Raw genomic sequence first — 23,071 nt, forward strand, 5'->3', positions numbered from 1 at the left:
CATGCGCCTCCACGCTCTGACTGCCGGGAATTGTAGTTTAACTAGAGAGCCCACGAATCCAGCGGCCGCGCTCCTGAAGGCCAAGGCGGAAGCTGGGCGGCCCAAACTCGAGAATCCCGGGGGGCCGGGCGCGGAGGAGGGACTCAGGGCTCAGGAACAGCGCGAGCTCTGAGACTCGACTTCGGTGAAGAGGCAAGGCAAGGCAAAGGTGCAGGGGCTGGTAGTCCGGGCTTCGAGCCTGGAAGATGCACAAGAGGAACGGACCCCAGGCAACCCCGGGCCGAGGTGCTGTCACTGCCCGCCAGGTGAGTGTGTGCCCCTCTACCCACCGAGGGGTACCTGCCCACCCTTCCTCAGAGTCTCTCTCCACCCTTCCTCACACTCGCGGGGAGTGCCCCACCCCCAGAAAAGCCTGATCCTCGCCACCAGGTGAACCCTGGTCTCCGCCCCGCCCCCGAGGTGAGGTGTATGGCCTACTGGGCTGGGCCATCCAGCTTCTAGCTTCACACCCTGGTTTCGGGGAACACCTGTTGCTGAAGCACTTCCAACCGGGAAGGGAAAGCAATCAGACCGGCTTTTCGGGCCTTTGCATTAACTGGGTCAGGCCACACTCTACACCCATTGTACAGATGAGGACACTGAGGATAAGGGAGGCGCAGAGATCTATCCAAGGTCACAAGGATGAAGCACCTAGCCAGACAGAAATGTCAGTCCAGAGGTGTATAGGAAAACCTACAGGACTGTGGCCCAGCGCCATACTCCCAGATTCAGGGCCTGTGGGAGTTTGATTTGTCCCATCTTTGAACCAGGGATCCCAGGGCTCTGTGCTCAGGTTCCCCCCTGACTGTACATTTGACTGAATGTATTTGTAGTTTGGAGCCTCAGTTTTTCCACCTGTGGAATGGAAGCCTAGAAAAGTCCTTACAGGGCAGTTATAAAGACTTACTGAGACTATTTATGGAAAATGCTAGAACAGAGGGAGTGTGGCCGCTGGATTCTTGGGCTCTCTGTGACTAATAGCTTCACTCAGTAGGTGAAGCCATGCATAACTGCTAAGATTTGGCCAATTTGGACCTATAGAAAGGGTAATTTCATGTAACTCATCATATTTTGTTGGTCACTAGCCAAAGCAGAAGGGCAGGTTTATAGGAAAGACCCAGTTCTTCAACTTTGCCCCCACTGTTGTCATAGTCATCATGGCTTTTATTTATTTATTTTTCCTTGCCATGCTGGGATGGAACCCAGCTTTGCACATTCTAGGGTTAGGCTTAGCACTTTAATGATGAATGCACCTTCCAGTCCCACACTGGTGCGTTCTCGGCAGGTTCTCTGCTGCTGGGGCCCTGGCAAGGCAAAGGTGCATAAAGGCGCATAAAGGACGTTATTGTATGAGGTGTCTTTCTCAGCCTTGTGGTCTCTCCAAGAAATGACTTCCTCTTAGAGATTTGGTTCCAGCATTCTGACGGGTCTCTGGGCCTGAGTGGTCTATGGAAGGTCTAACTGGATTGTGGTTGCTCCCATAGCTTGGTCTGCTGGTTGACTTCTCCCCAGACGGCCTGATGATCCCTGAGGATGGGGTTAATGAAGAGGAGCTGGAGGCTGAATTCCTGGCTTTGGTGGGGGGTCAGCCCCAGGCCCTAGAGAAACTGAAAGGCCAAGGTAAGAAAGATGCTCAACATATTCTTTGGGACTTCTGCTGTGGGCAGTACTTGGAGCTGGGCACTGGGATGGACATGGGGCAGGAAAACAGGAGACCTACCTTTCTGGAGTCTAGGTTCTGGGAGATCCTGTCAGGGTCAGCTGTGGGTGGAACTGGGTCTTTTCCAATCTGTTTCCTGCCATGTTTTTCTTCTTTGTTGAGAAGTTGGTTTGTGTGTGTGTGTGTGTGTGTGTGTGACATGTGTGCAGACACACATGGAAGCCAGCAAACTATGTCAGATTCCCCAGAGCTGAAGTTACAAGTAGTTGAGAGCCACCCCATGTGAGTGCTGAGACCCAAGCTCAGGTCCTCTGCAGGAGCAGGATGTAGTCTTAACTGTCAAGCCATCTTCCCAGCTCCTCGTAGTTTTCGATTTATGTGCATGGTTTCACTATTCACAGTGGCCCTAAGCAAAGTATTGATTGGTGTTTCAATGCATAGATGGTAAGTGTGTGCCTTTGGAAAGTAACATGTGTGTTAGTTGGTGGCACACAGGTGGGAGCCACAGGTCCCTTGGTCACCAGTTCATTGTGCATACAGTTCATAAACACAGTAAATCTTAAGATGGAAGCACACAGAAGGCAAGGTTGTAGGTTATTAGTTAATAAAACCCTGACCAGAGGACCAGCAAGATGGCTCAGTGGGCAAGGAAGCTTGTCCCAAGCCTGACAACCCTGGGTTTGATCCCTGAGGTTCAGTCCATGAGACCTGCGTGGCTGAAGGAGAGAACTGACCCTTGAAAGATGTCCTCTGACCTCTATACATGTGCTGTAGCACACGAATGTGCATCTATGCATGTGCACATACACAAATCCTAAGTAAATGAGAAACACAGCCTTAGTTATATTTCCCATTATTTGACAATTCAACCCTATATTTTTTGTTTGTTTGTTTGTTTTCACTTGTTTTTCAAGATAGGGTTTCTCTGTATAGCCTTGGCTGTCCTGGAACTCACTCTGTAGACCAGGCTGGCCTTGAACTCAGAAATCCGTCTGCCTCTGCCTCCCAAGTGCTGGGATTAAAGGCATGCGCCACCACTGCCCGGCGACAATTCAGCCCTTGTAGAACTTTACAGGATACTATTTCCTTAAAGACACGCACTGTGCCAACAAGATGCCATGGATACCGCCCCCTCTTGCTTCATGCTTTTACTTTGTTTTCATCTACTCACATCCAGTGTGGGGGTAATTAAATGGTGAACTTCCAGAATCATCGATAAGCCACATTGCACAATGTTCTGAGTGCCAGGATAGCATCTCGTACCCTCTACAGCATGAGTCATCTTCCTGGCCAGGGTCTCCATGCTGCGTCTGCACACTGGAGTCCTGCTACTTACTGAGGTTGTCTAGCTTATCTGATGAAGCTTTACCGTAGCCTTGATTTTACTTGGTTATAGCCCCAGGCACAAGAGTGAGGATGCAAAGAAGGGGCTGGGGCGCAAGCCTGAGGAGGAAGGTGCTATTATCTATGGATGAGGCCGGGACAGCTGCATGCTTTGCTGCTCCAAGAATTTAATTCACCTTTAGTCCCCACAGTCTACCTGGGAGGAACTGTTAAGTTACCCCTATCCTGAAGCCAAGGAGCTGAAGTAACTTGTTCAAGGTCATACAGTGAGAATGTTGCAGAGCTGAGGTGGCTGGCAGCGTAGCTGAGACTGGATAAGGAAGAAATGAGTGTTTGGAGGGGGGTTGGCAGATGGTGGATGGAAGATGGCATCAGGCTAAAAGGGCTTCAGGACAGTGGGTGCCACAGTGCTCAGGGAAGGGGACCTGCTCTCCTTTTTTTGGTTGTTGTTGTTGTTTTTCAAGACAGGGTTTCTCTGTATAGCCCTGGCTGTCCTGGCACTCACTTTGTAGACCAGGCTGGCTTCAAACTCAGAGGTCTGCCTGCCTCTGCTTCCCGAGTGCTGGGATTAAAGGCGTGCGCCACCACTGCCCGGCGGGATCTGCTCTCTTGCTCAGTGTGCTGTTCTCTGGGGCCCCGAGTATGCAGATGGGTGGGTAGGGCTCTGGGAGGATCCTGCTCTAGCTAGGGCTTCTTTCTGCCTCCAGGTCCCCTGCCAATGGAAGCCATTGAGAAGATGGCCCGGCTCTGCATGAGAGACCTGGATGAGGACGAGGAGGGGACAGACGAGGATGATGTGGAAGCTGATGAGGACCTGCTGGTGAGCACAGGGCAGGACAGGCTGTGTCATCCCACTGCCCTGTCCAGCAGCCTCGACTTCCTACCCTGGCCATGTATCCCTGCAGGCAGAGCTAAATGAGGTCCTTGGAGAAGAACAGAAGGCTGTGGAGCCCCTGACGCCTGTGGTCCAGGTATACCTCCCATAAGTCACTTGTATACACACAACCAGAGTTCAAAGCCCACCTTTTCCCCGTTCTACACATGATATGTTACCTCTGGACTCTGATGGCTCTGTCATTTGGGGTAGCAAAGACTGGTTCAAGGGAAATATGTGTCCATGCTCTGAAGGGTTGGCTAGGGTGGCCTAAGTGGGGTCAACACCCAGATTGTACCCCCAACCCTCCTGTAGCCGAAGCCTTCAGGCCCCAACCCAGGAGTAGAGGCCACGCTGCAGGAGAGGCTAACCCTCTACCAGTCTGCACTGGAGAGTGCCAGGCAAGCTGGGGACAGTGCCAAGATGCGACGCTATGACCGGGGGCTCAAGGTGAGCAGGAAAAGGGCAGGGTGCTGGGGCCCTGCCTGGACCCGGGAGCACCGAGCACAGCACCCTTGATCTCAGACTCATGCCACATCCTGTTTTAGACGCTGGAAAACCTGCTGGTCTCTGCAAAGAAGGGCAACACCATCAGTGAAGCGGACATTCCACCACCTGTGGCATCGGGGAAGGGAGCAGCAGCTGGGCACAGCCACGCCCAAGCTACTTCCCAGGTGGCTCCTGTAAGCCCGCCAGCCCCAGAGTCCAGCAGCACCTTGGAGGCCCCATCTACCACTACACCAACCTCTGCTAAGTCCCAGCTACCCCCAGGTAAATGGTGGGAAGGGCCATGGTGATACAGGGTCTCCTCAGAGACCTTAAAATGTGGGCTGTACATGCAACGGAATACTATTTAGCCATAAAAAGGAATTAATTTTTTTTAGCATGTGCTCTAACATAAGAACCACGAAAACATGATGCGGTTTTTGGTTTGTTTTTGTTTTGTGAGACAAGGTTTCTCTGTGTAGCCCAGATTGTCCTGGAACTTGAGTGCTGGGATTAAAGGTGTGTGTACCCCCATGCCCAGCTGGTTTTTGCTTCTTGTTTTTATGAGGACATGATGTTCAGTGAAGAAGCTATAAAAGATAGAGACACTAACTCCAGTCTTAGGAGGGTCCCCTCCCCTCCCCGGGCTGTCAGATCCTTGAGGGTAGGAAGCAGACTGGCTGGTGGTCTGCTGGGGCGATGATGGGAGGTGAGCCTTCAATAGAGGTGGCCTTTTAATCTGGGGAAATAAGTTACAAATGGTGAGGGAGGATGTGTGTAATGCCGCTGAACTGTGCACGTAGGTGGTTAATAGAGCCAGGAGGAGTGACACACTTAACAATACTCGGGAGGCAGACACAGGCAGATAGATCATAGAGTCTGAGACCAGCCTGGTCTACAGAGTGAGTTCCAGGACAGCCAGGGCTACACAGTGAGACCTCATCTCAAAAAAGAAAAAGAGAAAGAAAAAGTAGTTAACAGCTAGGGACGTGGCTCAGCAGGAAAGTTCCTGCTTCATAAGCGAGAGGATATGAGTTCAGATCCCAGCACTTATGTAAAAAACTGGCACAGTGGAGTATAACTGAACTCCAAGTTCAAAACAAAGCAGCTGAGGCAGACACTTGATGCTGGCCTCTGGCCTCTTCAGGTGCACACATCCACACCTCTAACAACGCACGCGCACGCGTGCACACACACACACATACATGAAACTGTGGTTCCAGTGAATCAAGCGCCGGCCCGCACGCGTCAGTCCAGCTCTCGAGGCCCTGATACAGGAGAACCATAATCTGGAGGGCAGCCTGTGCTCCACAGGAGGACCTGCCTCTGAAAGAGAAAAGGAAGTAGGCAACGTGGATGAAGTCACAGCCACAGGAGCCTGACACCTAAGATCATCCCTGAGGCCCAGGAAAGGTGGACGGAGAGTCAGCTGCACAGAATCGCCGTGTGGCCTCCACATGCACAGTATTAATAAAAGAATTGTTTAAACCTTTCCTGAGACAGGGTCTCACTCTGCAGCCCTGGCTGTTCTAGATCTCACTGTGTAGACCACACTGTGGTCTGACTGTGCACTCATAGAGCTCTCCCTGCCTCTGTTTGCCTCCGAGCACTAAGGTTAAAGATGTGTCCCACCGTCCCCACCCAACATAAAACCACAGAAAAAGAAAAGAAAAACAATGTTAAGTAAGTTTTATGTGTTTTACTGTAAATTTCAAAATAAGAAGCAGGGTTAGGCATGAAGGCACATGTCTTTTAGTACTTAGAAGGCAGAACACTTTGAGTTTCAAGGCCAGCCTGGTCTACAATCATGTCTCCCAAAAAAAAAAAAAAAAAAAAAGTATGGTGCCCGAGAGCTGGTGAGCGGTTAGGAGTACTGGCTGCTCTTTCAGAGGACACAGGTTTGATTTCCAGTACTCAGGTCAGGGTCAAAACCATCTGTATTAATCCCAGCACTCAGAGGCACAGGCAGGTGGATTTCTGAGTTCGAGGCCAGCCTGGTCTACAAAGTGAGTTCCAGGACAGCCAGGGCTACACAGAGAAACCCTTGTCTCAAAAAACCAAAAAAAAAAAAAAAAAAAAATCTGTAACTCCAGGCCATTCTAGCCTCCTGGGGCACGGGACACACATGCTGGTATATAGATACATCTGCAGGCAAATCACTCAGACACATACAAATAGATACATCTCTTTAGGGATTTAAAAATAAAAAGTAAATGTTGGGTCCAGAGAGTTGGCTCGGCATTTAAGAGCATTTATCGCTCTTGAATAAGACCCAGGTTAGGTTCCCAACTCCCACATGGTGGCATGATTCCAGTGTCAAAGGAAATGGTACCTTCTCTGGCCTCCAAGGCTACCAAGCAAGTGTGTGATGCACCCACAAGCAAACCACTAAGGCACGATCTAAAACTATTTATTAAAGTAAATGCTGATGAGTTTCCAATCCCTTTGGAATGTCCATTTTTTAATCAGGGGTGGGGGGACTTCTGTGTCAGGGCACATGTGTAATGGTCAGAGAGTGTCCCGAGGGAGTCAGTTCTCACCTTCTGTGTGGGCCCCGATGTCAAACTCAGACCACCAGGTGGTAGCAGGTGCCTTTACCTGCAGCACCTTCTGGTCACAAGGATGAAGCCAGGGGCATGGTTTGGTGGCCATGCAGTTGCCAGCATTCGTGAGACTGTCTGTTCCTCCATCAGCCCCCCAGCCCACAGATGCCACGAAGGAGAAAGGCTTACAGTTATCTCTGTGGTGCTCATAATTGTAAGGTGCTGTGAGCGACGGCCTTGGCTACTGTTTAAATTTAAGATGAAGCCAGGCGGTGGTGGCGCACGCCTTTAATCCCAGCACTCAGGAGGCAGAGGCAGGCGGATTTCTGAGTTCGAGGCCAGCCTGGTCTACATAGTGAGTTCCAGGACAGCCAGAGCTATACAGAGAAACCCTGTCTCAAAAAGACCAAAAAAATGGGAACAAGTCCTCAGAGGCTTTCAAGAATCCAGTGGAGACATTGTAGCTTCCCCAAACCTCCATGCCTAGAACCAATGTCCCTCATGCTACTGGACAGCTGAGTGAACTTGTCAGAGAGCATGCCTTTGAGCCTCAGCTTTCCATCTGTAAAATGAACTCAAATTGTGAGACTCAAATAGACAGTTTGTGTAGTGAGCTTAGCCTAGGCTTCTTGTGTGGTGTTCTTTTTTCTAGATCCCTGCAGCCCCCTAGCCCGGTTGCAGAGCCTCCAGCACGAGTACAAACTGGCTGCCCTTCGTGCCAAGCATCAGGATGACACTGCTACAGCCACCAGACACTTGAGAATAGCTAAGGTGGGTCTCAGCTCACAGACAGGGCCAGCTGTCAGAGGGAGCCAGAGGCCAAGTACAGGCTCCCTCTACCCATCTCATTCTTTCTCACAGAGCTTTGACCCTGTCTTGGAGGCCCTGAGCCGTGGGGAACTGGTGGACCTGTCCCGCCTGCCCCCTCCCCCTGGTGAGGACCTTATCCCATGCCCTTTCTATTCCTACTGCCCACGATAACCAAGCAAGCCCCTCACTGAGCTGTATTCTGTCTTCAGACCAGCTGTCCCCAGAGCCCCCCTTGCCAGCTGCCCAACCTTTGACCTCTGCCTCAACACTCACCAGGCCAGGTAGGCTGCTGAGATCCTTTGAAGTGGGCAGACTGGGCCAGTCTCCCATTTCCCTCACCCCTTAACCTGTGTCCCACCTCTTCTGGCCCAGAGGTTCCTCAACCCCCAAGGAACCTCCTGGAGGCTCTGGAACAGCGAATGGAGCGGTACCATGTGGCTGCAGCCCAGGCCAAGGCCAAGGGTGACCAGCGGAAGGCACGCATGCACGAACGAATTGTCAAGGTGTGTAGGGGTCCAGATGAACGTTCCCAGGAGCTCTCTCAGGGTCCCCTAACACCTCTGTGCCCTGCAGCAATACCAAGACGCCATTCGTGCCCACAAGGCAGGCCGAGCTGTGGATGTGGCGGAGCTGCCAGTGCCCCCAGGTAGGCTGTACCTCTAGGTAGGCCCCACCCCAAGTATGTTTCCCCAGGTAAGGTCTGTCCTAGGGCAGGCTCCCCACCCCCCTCCTCCTACCTCTGGGCCTTTTGCTGATCTTGTTCCCGCTTACAGCTCTTCATGCAGCCATAACTCTGCACTCGGGAACTTTGTAGGCGTCTTAACCAGACTGGAGTGTGTCTTGACAGCACTGTTTGCATCGGGGGGTACTGGAAAGTTCTTAGCCAGGAGGCTGTTTGGAGCTAGTTCTGTCTCCGACTGTCCCCCTCCCTCCCTCCTCCATTCTGTTCACTCCTGCCAGGCCCTCCATAGAGTAGAAACCTCGAAGTTCTCAGCTGCCCACAGGTCTTCTGTAGAAACACTTACCCTCCACATTGGGGGCCCCTCTCCCAGCTGAGGCCCACCTCACAGTCTGTCAGGATCTGTGCCAGTCCAGGGTGCACAAGAGAAGCAAGTGCCATGGGAATGAACAGCAGCCCGGGAAGGGGAGTCAGGAGTTCAGGCACTCTGCGGTTCCTAGCTCCTCTGCTCAGATCAGCTCAGACTCTGGGTGGGCACTTCCTAGCATGCACAAAGCCCCAGGCTCCATCTTTGGTATAGAGAAAGCAGTAAGACTGGCATGACACATACCTGTAATCCCAGGACTTGGGAGGCTGAGGCACGGACTGCACGCGCAAAGCCAACCTGAGCTACACAGTGAAGATGTTCAGAAAACCAACAAAGAGAAAGTCCTGGAATTCTTTAGTGGGAGGAGGGGTAATGGCCTCCCCCAGTAGGGGCACTGACCAGGCCGCTCTGCCGCCCAGGCTTCCCCCCAATGCAGGGTTTGGAGTCTGCAGAGCCCTCTCAACAGAGCCTAGTGGGTGTCCTGGAAACTGCCATGAGGCTTGCCAACCACGACGAAGGCTCGGATGACGAAGAGGAGGAGACTCCTAAGAAGGTACAAGGGATCAGGGCTGAGATGGGGAGGGACAATGGGAGAAAGACCTGGGAAGCCTGGCCAAAGCAGGAGTGACAAGCCTCATGCCATAGGCCTGCCACCTCTTTCTTGGCTGTAGGGCTCTGGCCCAACCTTGTTGCTCCCTGGGCCTTAGTCCTTTCATCTAGAGAATGGGCGCAGCACAGGATAGCCTCCCTGTGCAGAGAGGAGGTGGAAACAGGACCATAAGTATGTTTAGCACTGAGGACGAGCCTGGCATACCTCATACCTGTAATCTTAGCCCTAGGGAGGCTGAGGCATGAAGATCGGAGGTTCAAAGTCAGCTTTAGCTACATCATGAGTTTGAGTCCAGCCTAACACATAAAATCCTGTTGAAGACAGAGATAGGTCTTTGGTTCTGGGTTCTGACAGACACCTGGGAATGAGCCATTGCAGGCTTTGGGGACAATCTGACCTCTCTCTATACCTTTGCAGCAGAACACCCCTGCTGCCTCCACAACCCAGCTGAAGTCCTCGCCCTCCAGAGCACCTCCATCAGGACCAGCCCCAGCCGGCAAAGCTGCCCCCAAGGGCACATCCAACAGAGGTAAGTACCCCATCTGCCCTGCTACCCAGGCCAACCTGACCGCAGTGGTTTGGGCAGCCCCACTGAGGCTTTCCCGCCTTCAGCCCAGCAGCAGCTGGCCTTCCTGGAGGGCCGTAAGAAGCAGCTCCTGCAGGCCGCGCTGCGTGCCAAGCAAAAGAATGACGTAGAGGGCGCCAAGATGCACCTGCGCCAGGCCAAAGGGCTAGAGCCTATGCTAGAGGCCTCTCGAAATGGACTGCCTGTGGACATTGCCAAGGTGAGGCCTCCATGCTTATGCACACGCACACTGCCCGTGGTCCCCTTAGCAGCCGTGTGACCTAGAATGTATCATTTAAGCTAAGCTGTCATCCCAACAAGTAGGCCTTGAGGAGGCAGTTACTTCTTGCATGTCAGGACAGACTGGGCTCTACAACAGGGTGCTTGTGGGGCCCATGCTCCTTCTGTATTTTTTTCTTTTCATCTTCCTAGGGTCTTGTCCTGGTCTACATGATCCAAATGGATCACTGACCCATTGCCTCATGCCCATGGAAAGGGTGGGGCAAAAAGGACAGAGTGACTTCAAGGGGTCACTGCAGGACCTGGGAACGCCCTGACCTCTCCCTCTTCCTCTACAGCAAAAACCTCCTGTCTCTAGAACCTATCCTTTGCTTGTCTCCCATTGGCTAGAGTTAGCCGTGTGACTAGCTGCAAAGTATTCTGGGGCTTGCAGTTTCTTGCAGGAGCAGCGCTGTGTGCCATCACTAGAGAAGAGACACTAATCTCTGGAGACAGTTAACAGATTCTGCCACTTTGGATAAGACTGTTCACTCCAAACATTATTTTTGTCTTTGGAGACCTGAAGTCATTCCCACCTCAAAGTCAGGCAGGATCCTGGGATCCCTTGTATGACAGACAGCAGCAACATGAGAGAAAATCTGTGTGGCACACACACTGGGTCTTGGGGACATATTGCTGGGCAGAATAAAATAGACAAATACCCCCCACCCTTCCGGGGCACACATTCTAGCTAGGGAGACCACAGTGACACGCTGGTAAATCCACACTTTACTGTGTGTGGCCCATGGTCTTGCGTGATCTGCCTCCCTCCCTCCTCTGTCCTCAGACACCCACCGCAATCCAGCCACAGGGCCTTTGCTCCGTCTTCTCATCCTGGAGTACTCCCCCAGCTACTTGTTGGGCTTGTTCCCTCTCCTTAAATCTGTACACAGGCAAGCCTTGGGCTCACTGTATCCCATGCCATCGTCTGACTTTCAGTTCTCCCACCAGTCTCTTATGTGCTGACATCACCGGTGTGTGCTGCAGTGCTTGGCTCTGTCCATTTGCTGCTGCATCCCCGGTCCCCAGCCACAAAGCAGGGCCTGCACAGGGCAGCACAGACAGGGGCTTGGGTGCCCAAAAGATGGTTTTGTTGTGTTGGACAGTGTGAATTGAGGGGAGACCCCACACAGGAGATAGAGTGATGGGCAGGGATGATGACAGAGCCCAGATGAACTGTACCTGCCAACTTCATCCTCCACAGGTGCCACCTGCTCCTGTCAACAAGGACGACTTTGTGCTGGTGCAGCGGCCTGGCCCAGGCTTGTCTCAGGAAGCTGTGCGTCGCTATGGGGAACTTACCAAGCTCCTGAGACAGCAACATGAAGTAAGGCCCCACCAATGACCCTGTCCCTGTCCCTGTCACCTGTACTGTCCTCCCTCTCACCCTCCACTTCTGTGCCCTACAGATGTGTCTAAACCACTCCACACAGTTCACCCACCTGGGCAACATTGCTGAAACCATTAAGTAAGTGCCCACCTCACTGGGACCTGCACCAGCAGTCCCACTGGCCAGGGCCCTGAGCAGTGCCTTCTGAACAGGTTCGAGAAGCTGGCAGAAGACTGTAAGCGGAGCATGGACACCTTAAAACAAGCCTTCGCCCGCAGTCTGCCCACACCCGCAGCCCACTTTGAGCAGAGGACCTTCAGTGTCATCAAGTAGGACCCAGAGCCCCAGGCTGGGGGGTAGCTGGGAGGGAGCTGCCCCTGTGGAAGCTGTAGCAGGACTTGATTCTGCTCGAGAGTGACTAGGTGGTGGGACATAGGCATCCGTGGGCATGGTGAACAACTGGACAACCCAGGCATCTGGGCAGGCACGAGCTGCTGTGTTGGCTAGGGCCTCACTGACACTGGCAGATACTCAGAAAACAGTAAAGGAGAGGAGGATGCTGGGAGTGTGGCTCAACTGGTAGAATTCGTGCCAGCAATGCATGAGATCCTGGGTTCCAGGACTTCATAAACCAGATCTCAGCCGAGGAAGTAGAGGCAGAAGGATCAGCAATTCAAAGCCAGCTTTGGCTACATGATGAGTTTGAGGCCAGCCAGTGCTAAATGGGACTTTACCTCAGAAGTAAAAGACCCTCTAGCAACTAGAGTCCTGGTTGACACTTGTAGGACTCCAGGAATATTAGAGCAAAGAACTCACCTAAGATGCTGCTGAGTTCATAGGAGATTCTCAAATAAAACTGTCAAGTAAGGGCCAGGGCAATAGGTCAGCAAGAAGAGGGACATGTGTGTCTGTGCACACATACTACATACAGAAACAGAAGTAGGTACCAAATAAACATGGGAACACTGAACAGGGAGCCCAGCAGTCAAGCAAGGGAATGCCTAGCCCTGCATCCTGACTGTGAAGTCTGGAGGGTCCCTGCTGCACTGAGGGACGTGAGACCCCCAGCTTGGCTGAGGGGCCAACCTCTGTTTCCCTGCCTACTGAAAGGGTCTTTCCGGACTTGAGCAACAGTGACATGCTCCTGTTTATCGTGAAGGGCATCAACTTGCCCACACCCACAGGTGAGGAGGCAGCCCTGAAGCAAGGGTGGGCTGGTCTCTCTACCTAGGTCTGACCCTTGTCTATCCACAGGGCTGTCCCCCAGTGACCTGGATGCCTTTGTCCGCTTCGACTTCCCTTATCCCAATGTGGTAGGTGCAATCTTTAAGTGGGAATGGACCAAGAAGCAAGGCAGGCAGGAAGTTTACATCTGGCCTGGGTCCTGATCATTCCTGCCTCCTCCCTAATACAGGAAGAAGCTCAGAAAGACAAGACCAGTGTGATCAAAAACACAGACTCCCCTGGTGAGTCACCTTGTCTTCTACAGAAGATAACCTAAACCTAGGGCCACAGTAGAAATCTACCTCAGAGGTATTCCCTAGCATACACAAGCCCTCCCACCCCAGCTCCTCAAAAAAAACCAAAACTGGACTGAGAAAGACGGTTCAGTGAGTGAAGCAATTGCAGGGCAAACAGATGGGCGTGAATTTGAATCCCCAGACCTGACTTAAAACCTGCACAGCAACATGCCTCTGCAGTCCCCCAGGAGACAGGAGAGCTTGTGGGCCACGTGGGATGCATGGCAATCAGTGAGACATTGTGGGAGGTGGAGACTGGCCCCAAGGTTGTGCTGTAACACCCACGTGAATATACATGCACACAGCACACGCGCACACCAAGTAAAAGCCAGTGCACACCCTCACTCCCAGCCGCTTCTTGTTCTTCTCTCCTTCCCTGCGTAGAATTTAAGGAGCAGTTCAAACTCTGCATCAACCGTGGCCACCGTGGCTTCCGAAGGGCCATCCAAACCAAGGGCATCAAGTTCGAAGTGGTCCACAAGGGGTGAGTCAGTGATGGCAGGTTCTGGGCTCCAGGGGAGTGGAGCAGCATGCTAACCATCACACCTCCCCATACAGGGGTCTGTTCAAGACAGACAGGGTGCTAGGTACAGCCCAGCTGAAGCTGGGTACGTTGGAAACAGCTTGTGAAGTCCACGAGATCCTGGAGGTAAGCTGGTGCTTGCAGACTCTGAGCGCTCTGGAGTCGTCGCTGGCATTCCCCAGGGCTTCTGTTGAGGATGCTGCTCTGGCCCACACCAGCACTTACTCCTACCTAGGTTTTGGATGGACGCCGACCCACAGGGGGGAGGCTTGAAGTGATGGTTCGCATCCGGGAGCCACTGACAGCCCAGCAGTTGGAAACTACAACTGAGAGGTGGCTGGTCATTGATCACATCCCAGCAGCTATGCCCACTGTGAGTCCCTGCCTCTCAGCCACCTCTGGGAGTAGGGCTAGGGTCAGGGACTCAGTACTAATTGGACTGACTCTACCAAAACAGGTCACTGGGCCCAAAGCAAAGGCTCCTCTCATACCCGCATCTTCAAGAGAAACAGGCAACAGGTAAGTCTAGGCTGCGCCACACTGAATAGAGTCCTCTCTTGTCCCAGTTCCTCGTGTAGTTTCCATCAGTCATACCAGACTATATCCCATCTGACCTCAGAGCTAGCTTGACACCCTTCTCTTGGGGAATTCAGTTTACAAACCTCGACTTGATCTTTAAGACCCTTTGTGATCTGACCATTATCAGCATATCCAGCTTCCCTGTCTTCAATCTTGTACTTTCTTCTGTCTCTGCCTCTCTCCCTCATTCATGTCCCCTGCCTCCCCTTCCTGAGTGGCAGGATGACAGGCAGACTGCAGACCTTCCTGGTCTTTGGATGTCTTGAGGCCCTTCTGAGATTGCTCTAGCCCCACCCATCCTGTACCTCTGCCCACTGACTCCTGTGGATCCCCAGCACTTCCCCTGTAGCCCCTCAACCCCTCTCTACCTGCAGATCAGCACGGCCCCTGCATAGCCTTAGCGTGTTGGCCTTTGACCAAGAGCGGCTAGAAAGGAAGGTAGGTGTCTGCCCTGCTGGGCTTAATGGGGTGAGCTGTAGGGCTTGGGCTCCAGATTGGCTCACAGCTCCCTTTGTACCCTCCAGATCCTGGCCCTGAGGCAGGCACGCCGGCCTGTGCCTCCAGAAGTGGCCCAGCAGTACCAGGACGTGGTACAGCGTAGCCAATGGCAGAGGGCACAGCTGGAGCAGGGGGGTGCTGCCCTTCGCAGGGGTAGGGGCAGAAATGGGGCTGAAAAGGGGGTGTGTATCTGGTGAGGGAGGGACTATAAAAGTATGTGTCTGGAGAGGGAGGTCAAGAAGGGGGCTGGAGCCGGGTGTGGTGGCACACGCCTTTAATCCCAGCACTCGGGAGGCAGAGGCAGGCGGATTTCTGAGTTTGAGGCCAGCCTGGTCTACAAAGTGAGTTCCAGGACAGCCAGGGCTATACAGTGAAACCCTGTCTCGAAAAAACCAAAAAAAAAAAAAAAAAAAAAAGAAGGGGACTGGAGAGAGGTCTGTCTGATAAGAGAGGTGTGAAATGGGTAGGGAACCGAGAATCCCCATTGTATGGGGGAAGGACAAAAGTGGGAGAAGCAGCTTCCTAGCCCTGACTCCTGCTTCCACTTCTCAAGAGTATGCAAGCCATCTGGAGCGCCAGCTGCACTTCTATACAGAGGCTGCTCGGCGCCTGGGCTACGACGGAAGCAGGGTAAGCTGGACCTATGTGTCTGTCGGGTACCAAGTTAGAGGGTCAGAGTCATCCTAGACTGTCAACCAATCACCCCTTCCCTAGGAGGCTGCGAAGGAGGCATTGTATCGGCGGAACCTGGTGGAGAGCGAGGTAAGTGGCCACGGAGGTGGGGGCAGGGGGTGTCACATGTGGTGGTGGTCCCCTGACCCCTTATGTCTCCCCCAGCTGCAGCGACTCCGCAGGTGAGGCCCATCCTGGACTACAGGCCCCACAGCCCGATGCCAGGCAGAGCTCCAGGGCCACCGAACAGACTAGCAGACAATCAGCGGACAGTTGGTTCTGGACTCGCCCTGTCCAGGCCCTCAGCCCCAGGGGCATCGGGACAGCACAGTCACCCCAGCCTGGCTGGTTGGGCCTTGGAGAGTCCTGTTTGCACATCCAGGAGCATCTGGAGCAAGGAGGGTAGCTGGGGCGTGAACCCAGAGGGCCCTGCAAGCACTTTACTTCCTGCCCCTCCCATTGTGAACCCCCGCAGCCCTCTCCAAAGATACCTCTGAGGCTGTCCAGCTCAGCTGGCTTCTTAGGAACTGTATTGACCCAGCTGCCCCCACCCCAGGGCCAACACAGAATGAACAGCCAAGGCCACATTTGCCTCAGCTTTGTCTTTTTGTCCTTGTTGTACCCCCACCCCCACCCCAGTGGCTGGCCTCCCCACTCAATCCAGTTCCCTGGAAAGGCCTGGGTGAGCCCATGGTTTGGGCTTTTTGGGCACACACAGGCTGGGCCCTGTAGGACACTATTTGGTGACCCTTGTGTCTGCCTCAGGTCTTCCACATCATTCACAGGCTATGGGACCACACTGACTTCGTATCCTGTAGCTTTGTCTCCCCACTTAGGGACAGAAGAGACGCTCCTTTGAGATGTGGGGAAGAGATGGGTCGGGCTCACTGGGACTGAGTCCCCTGTTAACATGAGAGGGCATCTGCTTTATTTTCTCATCACCATCTGTGCTGGAGGGTGTAGTCTGTGCCCCAGAACGTTCAAGTCCACATGCTTCCTGCTTCAGCCCCTAACCACCTCTTACAGTAGACACCTGTTCTTACTGCTTTGGCCAGCTCTGGGCAGGACAGGCACAGCCTCTAAGGCCACAGCTGAGAGCTTTCTTAGTCCACAGTCTCAGAGCTTAGGCCAGGGCTACTTGGCCACCTACCCCCCTTTCCCCGCCCTCCAGGGCTGAGGGCTCCTTGCCCCTGCGTGGCAGCTGGACCAGGACCTGTTCCGGATTTTCTGCAGTGTCTACCACACGAAGGTGTGTAAGCCCCTGAAGGGCCTCGGCTGCGATGCTGGTCATATGAAGCCTGTTAGCCCTGTGCAGAGAGGCAGGGATGTTAGGGTGGCGACAGGAGAGCCACCATCATCATCCCGACTCCCTTGCCCCTCACCTGAGAAAGAGGGCACGCAGGTGGGGAGTGCTGAGGAAGGCCTCTGGGCCCACATGACTGATACGGTTAGCCTGCAGGTGTAGCTCCTCCAGGGCCTCAGGCAGATCAGGGGGCACAAAAGATAGCTCATTGTGGCTCAGGTCCAGCACCTGACAGGTACACAGCAAGACAGCAGGCTCAGGGCCTTGGCCTTGCACACTCAGAGCTTCCAGCCCCTCTCCTCTCCAGTCCTCTGCCTCTTCCCTGCCCAACAGAGGCCTCCTCCAGATCCTTGCTCAATAATGGTGTTCACCAAATTCCTTCCATAGAGATTGACCGAGCCATATCTATTTGTTTTACCCATGGGTGGGGGTGGATAGGTAGAAGTCCCTGCCTACCTGATTCATCAAGACAAGGATGTGAAGATGGTGGTCCCTCACATCCTCCTCACACCTTTTGCTTTTTCTTTCCTTCCATTCCCTTCCCCACCTCCCCCTTTTTCTTTCCATAGCCTCAGCTGGCTTCAAATTCGATCCTTCTACCTCAGCCTCCCCTATGCTGTGCAGCCGGGTCCGTCCCACACCTGCCTCTGGTCCTTACCAGCTACCACACTGTCACTTTCTGTGATCACCAGATGGCCTCTAACCATGGCCTCTATGTTTGGGGTCAGAGAAGGGTAAGGGCCCTCCCTGCCTTGTGCCCAGCTGGATTGCCAGAACCTAGAGGCCACAGTCATTGGGTAGAATGGAGGAGTGCTCAGAAGTCAGGTGGGGACTTAGCAACAGCCCAAACAGGGTCTGTTTCAACCATCTCAGGCTGCCCATGGACTCTGGGCCATGCCCTGGCTCGGAGCTGGGCCAGCGGTGGGATGGAGATGGCCACATTGTAGTTAAACCCCTGACCTTAAGTGCCTGCAGCTCGTGCCAGGTGCCAGGCCCAATGTTGCCCACGCGGAGCCGATTGTGTGCCAAGTTCAGTTCCCGCAGCTTATTCAGGCCGGCGAGCTGCTCTGGCTCCAGAGTCCGCAGTTGGTTGCGTTGCAGTCTCAGCGAGCGCAAACTGGCGGGCAGGCCTTCAGGCAGCCGGGTCAACTGGTTACCAGCCAGGTCCAAGCTGCGTAGGGCGCGCAGGCGGCGGAAGGTGCTGGGATGTACGTGTGCGCTGGCCAAGCTGTTGTAGGCCAGGTTGAGCTCCGCCAAGGCTCTTGCTGAGACCAGATCCCGCGCACCCAGCGCGGCCACGCGGTTGTGGGGCATCACCAGGGCCTGCAAGTGGCGGGGCAATGCGGGAGGCACACGCTCCAGCTTGTTGCCATAGAGGTGCAACGTGTGCAGGGCTCGCAGAGGCCTCAGCGTCCCCTTGGGCAGCGATGAGGCCCCCAGCTTATTATGCTGCAGCAGCAGGTAGCGCAGACCCCTTGCTTTGTGCAGCCTTACAGCTTCCACGTGCCGGATGCAGTTGCGACCCAGGTGCAATATGGTCAGAGTTCCCGGTAGACCCTCGGGTACTGTGGCCAGCTGGTTGTGGGACAGGTCCAGGTACTCAAGGCTGCTCAGCTTGCTGACGGGAGAGAGGGGTGATGGAATGGTCACTTCAAAAAAGAGATCCCACAGATCTTACCAGAAAGGAAAAGAAATGGTTTTAGAACTCCTTTAAACTGGAGATTTCACATTGAAAGTGATATAGCAAGAAAGCTAGGTTGATAATGATATATAGGATATATATATGGCAGCCCAGAGTGGCCATTGATAGAAGTGTGTAATCCCAGCATTCACGAGGGGAGCTAAGAGGATTGTGAGTTTCATGCCAGCCCGAACTACATACAACTAGACTGTTTTAAAAAAAAGGCGGAGGGGGGTGGGGCAGGGCTGGAGAGATGGCTCAGAAGTTAGGAGCACTGGCTATTCCTCCAGAGGCCCAGGGCTCACTTCCCAAGACCCACACAGCTACTCTCAACTGCCTTAACTCCAGTCCCAGACAATCGCTGTCCTCTTCCAGCCTTCCCCTTCCTTCAGGTACAGCACATGCATGGTGCACAGACATCCGTGCAGGCAAAACCATTCATAAACATAAACAAGTTAGGCTGGGAGTTGTGTTGTATATCCTCAGTCCCAGTAATCAAGAGGCAGAGGCAGGCAGAGCTAAATGAGTTGGAGGCCAGTCTGGTCTGCATGAACTCCAGGACACCCATGGCTACATAGAGAGACCCTGTCTTAAAAACAAGACAGACAAAAAAAGCTGGGGGGGGGGGTGGTGCACACCTTTAATCCCATCACTCTGGAGGGAAGCAGAGGCAGGCAGATCTCTGAGTGTAAGGCCAGCCTGGTCTACAGGGTGAGTTCTAGGACAGCCAGGGCTGCACAGAGAAATCCTTTCTTGATAAACCATAACAAACAAAGGTGCAGCTCAGAGCTCTGTTCACCTGTCTAGAATGTTATAAGGAGGTATTGCGGTGTGGCCAGATGGGCAACTCATTTCCTGGCATATGTGAGAACTGGACTTTATCTCTCTACCACAAAACCCCTAACTATTGGGTAATAGAACCTCAAGAAAGGGTAGCAGGGGACAAGGACACCTGTCACGCATCGCAGCAGTAACACCTTTTATGCCAGGCAGGGCAGCTGGGTATGCACTAGGTGCTCACTAAATGAAGTCCTGGTTAGAAATCCTATAGGAGAGGCTGCTGAGCACAGAACTGCAGTGTACCTACCTGAAGGTGGTTGCATCCAGGCCACTGTCTGTCAACTGATTATGCTGGAGATACAACTCACGGAGGTGAGTCTGGAGGCTCAGTGCTCCTCTGGGCACCTTGGAGATAAGATTGTTCTGCAGAAGGGAGAGGAGGAGATAGAGGGTCTGGCATGGAAGCCACAGAAGGCTCTCCAGTGGCCGGGCCAGGAGCTTGCCTTGCCTGGGCAAAGGAGTGGAAGTGTTTGTTTGCTTGCTTGCTTACTTGTTTAATGATTCTTCTAACCTCTGGAATCCTGGGGAACAGTTGAAAGGATGGAAACAGGGCTGGAGAGATGGTTCAGTGGTTAAGAGCAATGGCTTCTCTCCCAGAGGTCCTGAGTTTGAATCCCAGCAACCACATGGTGGCTCACAACCATCTGTAGTAGGATCTGATGCTTTCTCCTGGCATGCAAGTATACATGCAGACAGAGCACTCTGTCTTTTATGTTTTATACATAAAATGAGAAAACGAATCTTTAGAAAGAAAGGAAGGCAAAAGAGCAGGTGGAGAAGTCCCACAGGCCACAGGTAAGAGACCTAGGCCCAGGCGTGTGTGTGTGTGTGTGTGTGTGTGTGTAACAGGCAGGGAACCTACCTGCAGGTGAAGCCGTTCCAGGGAGGCTGGTAGGCTGGGTGGTAGGTAGCTGAGCTGATTGCTGGAAAGACTTAAGGTGGTAATAGCCTCCGAGCCGTTGAAGGTGTTAGGTGGCAACCCGGTGTTCCTCAGTCTGTTGTTGTGGAGGTACACAGACCTGAGGAGAGCAGGGCTGCAGCCAGCAGCCTATGCATGTGCACACCACCCTCCCCCATGCTGTTGCCCCTCAACTCCAGCTGGGGTCACCAACAGCTCCTGTTTGAGAGTAAAAGACGTGTGGGTGTGTGCATTTATGCATGTATGTGCGTGTGTGAGTGAGTGCATCAACACATGTGCATAGATGCGTGTGTGTTTGTGTGTCTGACTGTTTAAGTAGGTGGCATCTGTCCTGGTCCTGACTTTTGATAAGTCTAGATGTTTGATAAGAGGATCTCTCTCACCACTCAGGTTCCTCCCCCCCACCTCCACCCCAGTACATAGCCATAACTATAAACTCCCCATGCAGATGAAGCCCCTCTGATCCCATTTTAGGGACATAACCCCCCCCCCCAGACTGAGCTAATGCCTCAGACCCTCCAAAACTGATCTGAACCCTCTCTGACCCTGCCCTCTTCCCAGCACAGGGCAAGCCCCAGGATCCCCAGAACAGAGCCAGTCTTTTCTTACTCTCCCCACTCCACCCCCCACTGCACAACTATGCCTCAGACCCTCCAAAACCAGGCTGCGCTGTGGTTCTCCTTTGGCAGGGCCGTGTACAGGATCCCGGGGACAGGCCTAGGAGCAGAATCCCAGAATCAAAGGCTGGGGGCAGAGCAAGGGCTAAGGCTACCGGAGTGCAGGCTTCTCCCCAAAGGTGAGAGGAAAGATCTCCACCACTTCATTGGCAGCCAGATCAGCGACACGCAGGGAGCGTGGCAGGAACTGGGGCGCTACAGAAAGCTGCAAGGGTAACAGCGTCTGGTCCTGGTGCCCGGGTTCCTGCCTCCCCAACCCCCACCCCCAGGTTGCGCTCGCCAGGTGACCCCAGCCAGGCTGTGACCTCTCAGGGATACAGGCTCACCTTGTTGTGGGCCACATAGAAGTTCTCTAGCTGGCTGAGGGACTCAAAGGCCTCATCAGGCAGGCCTGGGTGGGAGCACAGTGGGCAGTGGATGAGGGGACCAGTATTCTAGCAATCCCACTCTGAAGGCTAGGGACTAGCATAAATTCCTAGGCTCCCCCCCCCAACCCAACCACCACATCCTGTCCTTACTCAAAAGCCACAGCCACCACCATCCCCCAACCCTCGAAATTCCACTGTACTCAGCAGTTGTGGAAACCCCCAAGAGCTGGCCACAACTGGCAAACAGCGGATGTGGAGAGGGGTTGGGACCTGGTTGTTCCCAGCTTGAGGACCTCACCCTCAGAGGTGATGAGGTTGCTATGCAGGTCCAGGGTGCGCAAGCCGCTGAGGCGAGACAGCTCGTTGTAGGGGAGCTCCTGAAGCCTGTTGTTCTGTGGAATAAAGACAGTCACACCAAGGCCTGTCTCTTGCTTCTCAACTCAACCTGGAGGTGCAGCCTAGTGACAGAGCACTTGCTTAGCATCCACAAGGCAGGCCCTGGGTTCATCTCTAATATCTCCAGAGAGAAGAGGAAGAGGAGGAGAAAAGAAGACATCCCATTCCGTGACCCCAAACAACCTTGAGGCTTGTGAGGCACTAAGCTCTTTACTGCACCACCCAGCAAACCGCACGGTTACCCTGGGCCTGAAGCCACACTGGCTGCTGATTTTGAACCTGGTCTCTGACACTCCTCCAGCCTTCCCCAACACCCCATCCCCCAACAGAGGGCCTCACTCTGCAGTGAAGGATGGCCTACTTGTGTCCTTAGTACTGGGGCCACTACAACAGACTCTAATCTCAGCCCCCAACACCCTTTTACCCAAAACCATTCCAAAATACTCCTGTGACCTCAAACATCACAACTATTGACTAATTTTGTAGCCTTGGCTGTAACTCTGTAGACCAGGCTGGCCTTGAACTCACAGAGATCTGCCTTCCTCTGCATCCCTAGTGCTGGGATTAAAGGCGAATGCCACAACCATGCAGCTGAACTCAGTGTTTTGACCAAAACAACGTAACTCCTAAGATTCTGACCCCAAACTCCACTCTCGGGACACACGATGCTTCTACCTCTGACATTGGCCTGGCTTAGTGGAACCAAAGCAAGGGCAGGTTCATCTCTGCCATGTGGACCTCCCACTCGAACCCTGCCTGGGCCCTATACCTCCCTCTCAGATCCCCAGCCCTTACCTGCAAGGAGAGGTGCCTAGCAGCTCTGGTGATATTGTCTGGAAATATTCTCAGGTCCAGACCAGCACAGTCCACCGTGTCATCTCGGGGACAAGAGCAGCGCCAAGGACAGGGCCTCGGGAGGGGCTGTGAGCTGTCACCCAAGTGTGGGAAGGCAGGGTCCTCCGTGTGTGCTAACGACCACTTTAGCATCAGGAGCAGCAATAGCAGCTCTTGAGGCCTCTGGAGGAAAGCAAGGGGCCAGAAAGCCACCTGGTGAGAACCAGTGGGCAGAACCAGGCAGGGGATGGGCAGACCCGCCTTCAGACCCTCCCTGCTTAACTCACCATAGTCAGCCCTGCTGTGCCTCTCCCCAGCTTCTGTCCAGCACTCACGTCCTCCAGTGTCTGCTGTGACTACAATTGCCCTCCATCTCTCAGCACAGAACGCACACACACACACACACACACACACACACACACAGCAGGACCTGAGAAGATGACTGTCCCTTCCCCCTCCCTGAAGAGGGCAGGCTGAGGGCTCATCTAGCCCATCCCTCGTTCCCTGCCTGCTCCAATCACCCCAGCTCCACTTTCATAACCTCAGCCAGCCTGAGCCGAGCCACAGCCATGACGAATACTTGAGGAAAAGCTGAGAATCACCCTATCTGGTATTTGGTCCGACCACAGACAGGAATGGGGTGCCAGTGGATGGGGCAGGCGTTAGAGAGTCCCC

General features: G+C 53.7%; 2 protein-coding genes across 3 annotated transcripts; one reads left to right on the top strand and one right to left on the bottom strand.

Annotated features, from left to right (window-relative positions):
• The first annotated feature begins 30 nt into the window (after nt 1-30).
• On the top strand, nt 31-15,963 carry Cc2d1a (coiled-coil and C2 domain containing 1A). 2 transcript variants are annotated; one of them, XM_021170628.3, is made up of 29 exons: nt 31-305; nt 1,524-1,659; nt 3,751-3,863; nt 3,949-4,014; nt 4,233-4,367; nt 4,466-4,688; nt 7,599-7,717; nt 7,808-7,880; nt 7,966-8,037; nt 8,129-8,259; nt 8,330-8,402; nt 9,222-9,355; nt 9,830-9,941; nt 10,025-10,197; nt 11,461-11,583; nt 11,666-11,724; nt 11,799-11,915; nt 12,697-12,770; nt 12,841-12,899; nt 13,001-13,052; nt 13,491-13,590; nt 13,665-13,755; nt 13,865-14,002; nt 14,087-14,148; nt 14,583-14,646; nt 14,733-14,859; nt 15,260-15,336; nt 15,421-15,468; nt 15,544-15,963. In XM_021170628.3, exons 1-29 carry the CDS (start codon nt 246-248, stop codon nt 15,562-15,564), a joined length of 2,832 nt encoding a protein of 943 aa, XP_021026287.1. In that variant the 5' UTR covers nt 31-245; the 3' UTR covers nt 15,565-15,963. The 2 variants fall into 2 exon arrangements, with proteins under 2 accessions (XP_021026287.1, XP_029336771.1); XM_029480911.2 differs by having other exon boundaries at nt 9,833-9,941.
• A 257-nt stretch (nt 15,964-16,220) lies between these two features.
• Podnl1 (podocan like 1) lies at nt 16,221-22,798 on the bottom strand. The gene is made up of 10 exons (XM_021170629.3): nt 22,684-22,798; nt 22,358-22,579; nt 21,465-21,558; nt 21,125-21,189; nt 20,894-21,003; nt 20,065-20,221; nt 19,450-19,565; nt 17,642-18,299; nt 16,761-16,909; nt 16,221-16,685 (listed from the first exon to the last, which is right to left on the bottom strand). Exons 1-10 carry the CDS (start codon nt 22,684-22,686, stop codon nt 16,502-16,504), a joined length of 1,758 nt encoding a protein of 585 aa, XP_021026288.1. The 5' UTR covers nt 22,687-22,798; the 3' UTR covers nt 16,221-16,501.
• Nucleotides 22,799-23,071: the final 273 nt, after the last annotated feature.

Source organism: Mus caroli, unplaced genomic scaffold, assembly GCF_978045245.1.
Source record: "Mus caroli unplaced genomic scaffold, Mus_caroli_1 scaffold_10, whole genome shotgun sequence".
In the NCBI taxonomy this organism is placed as follows: domain Eukaryota; kingdom Metazoa; phylum Chordata; class Mammalia; order Rodentia; family Muridae; genus Mus; species Mus caroli.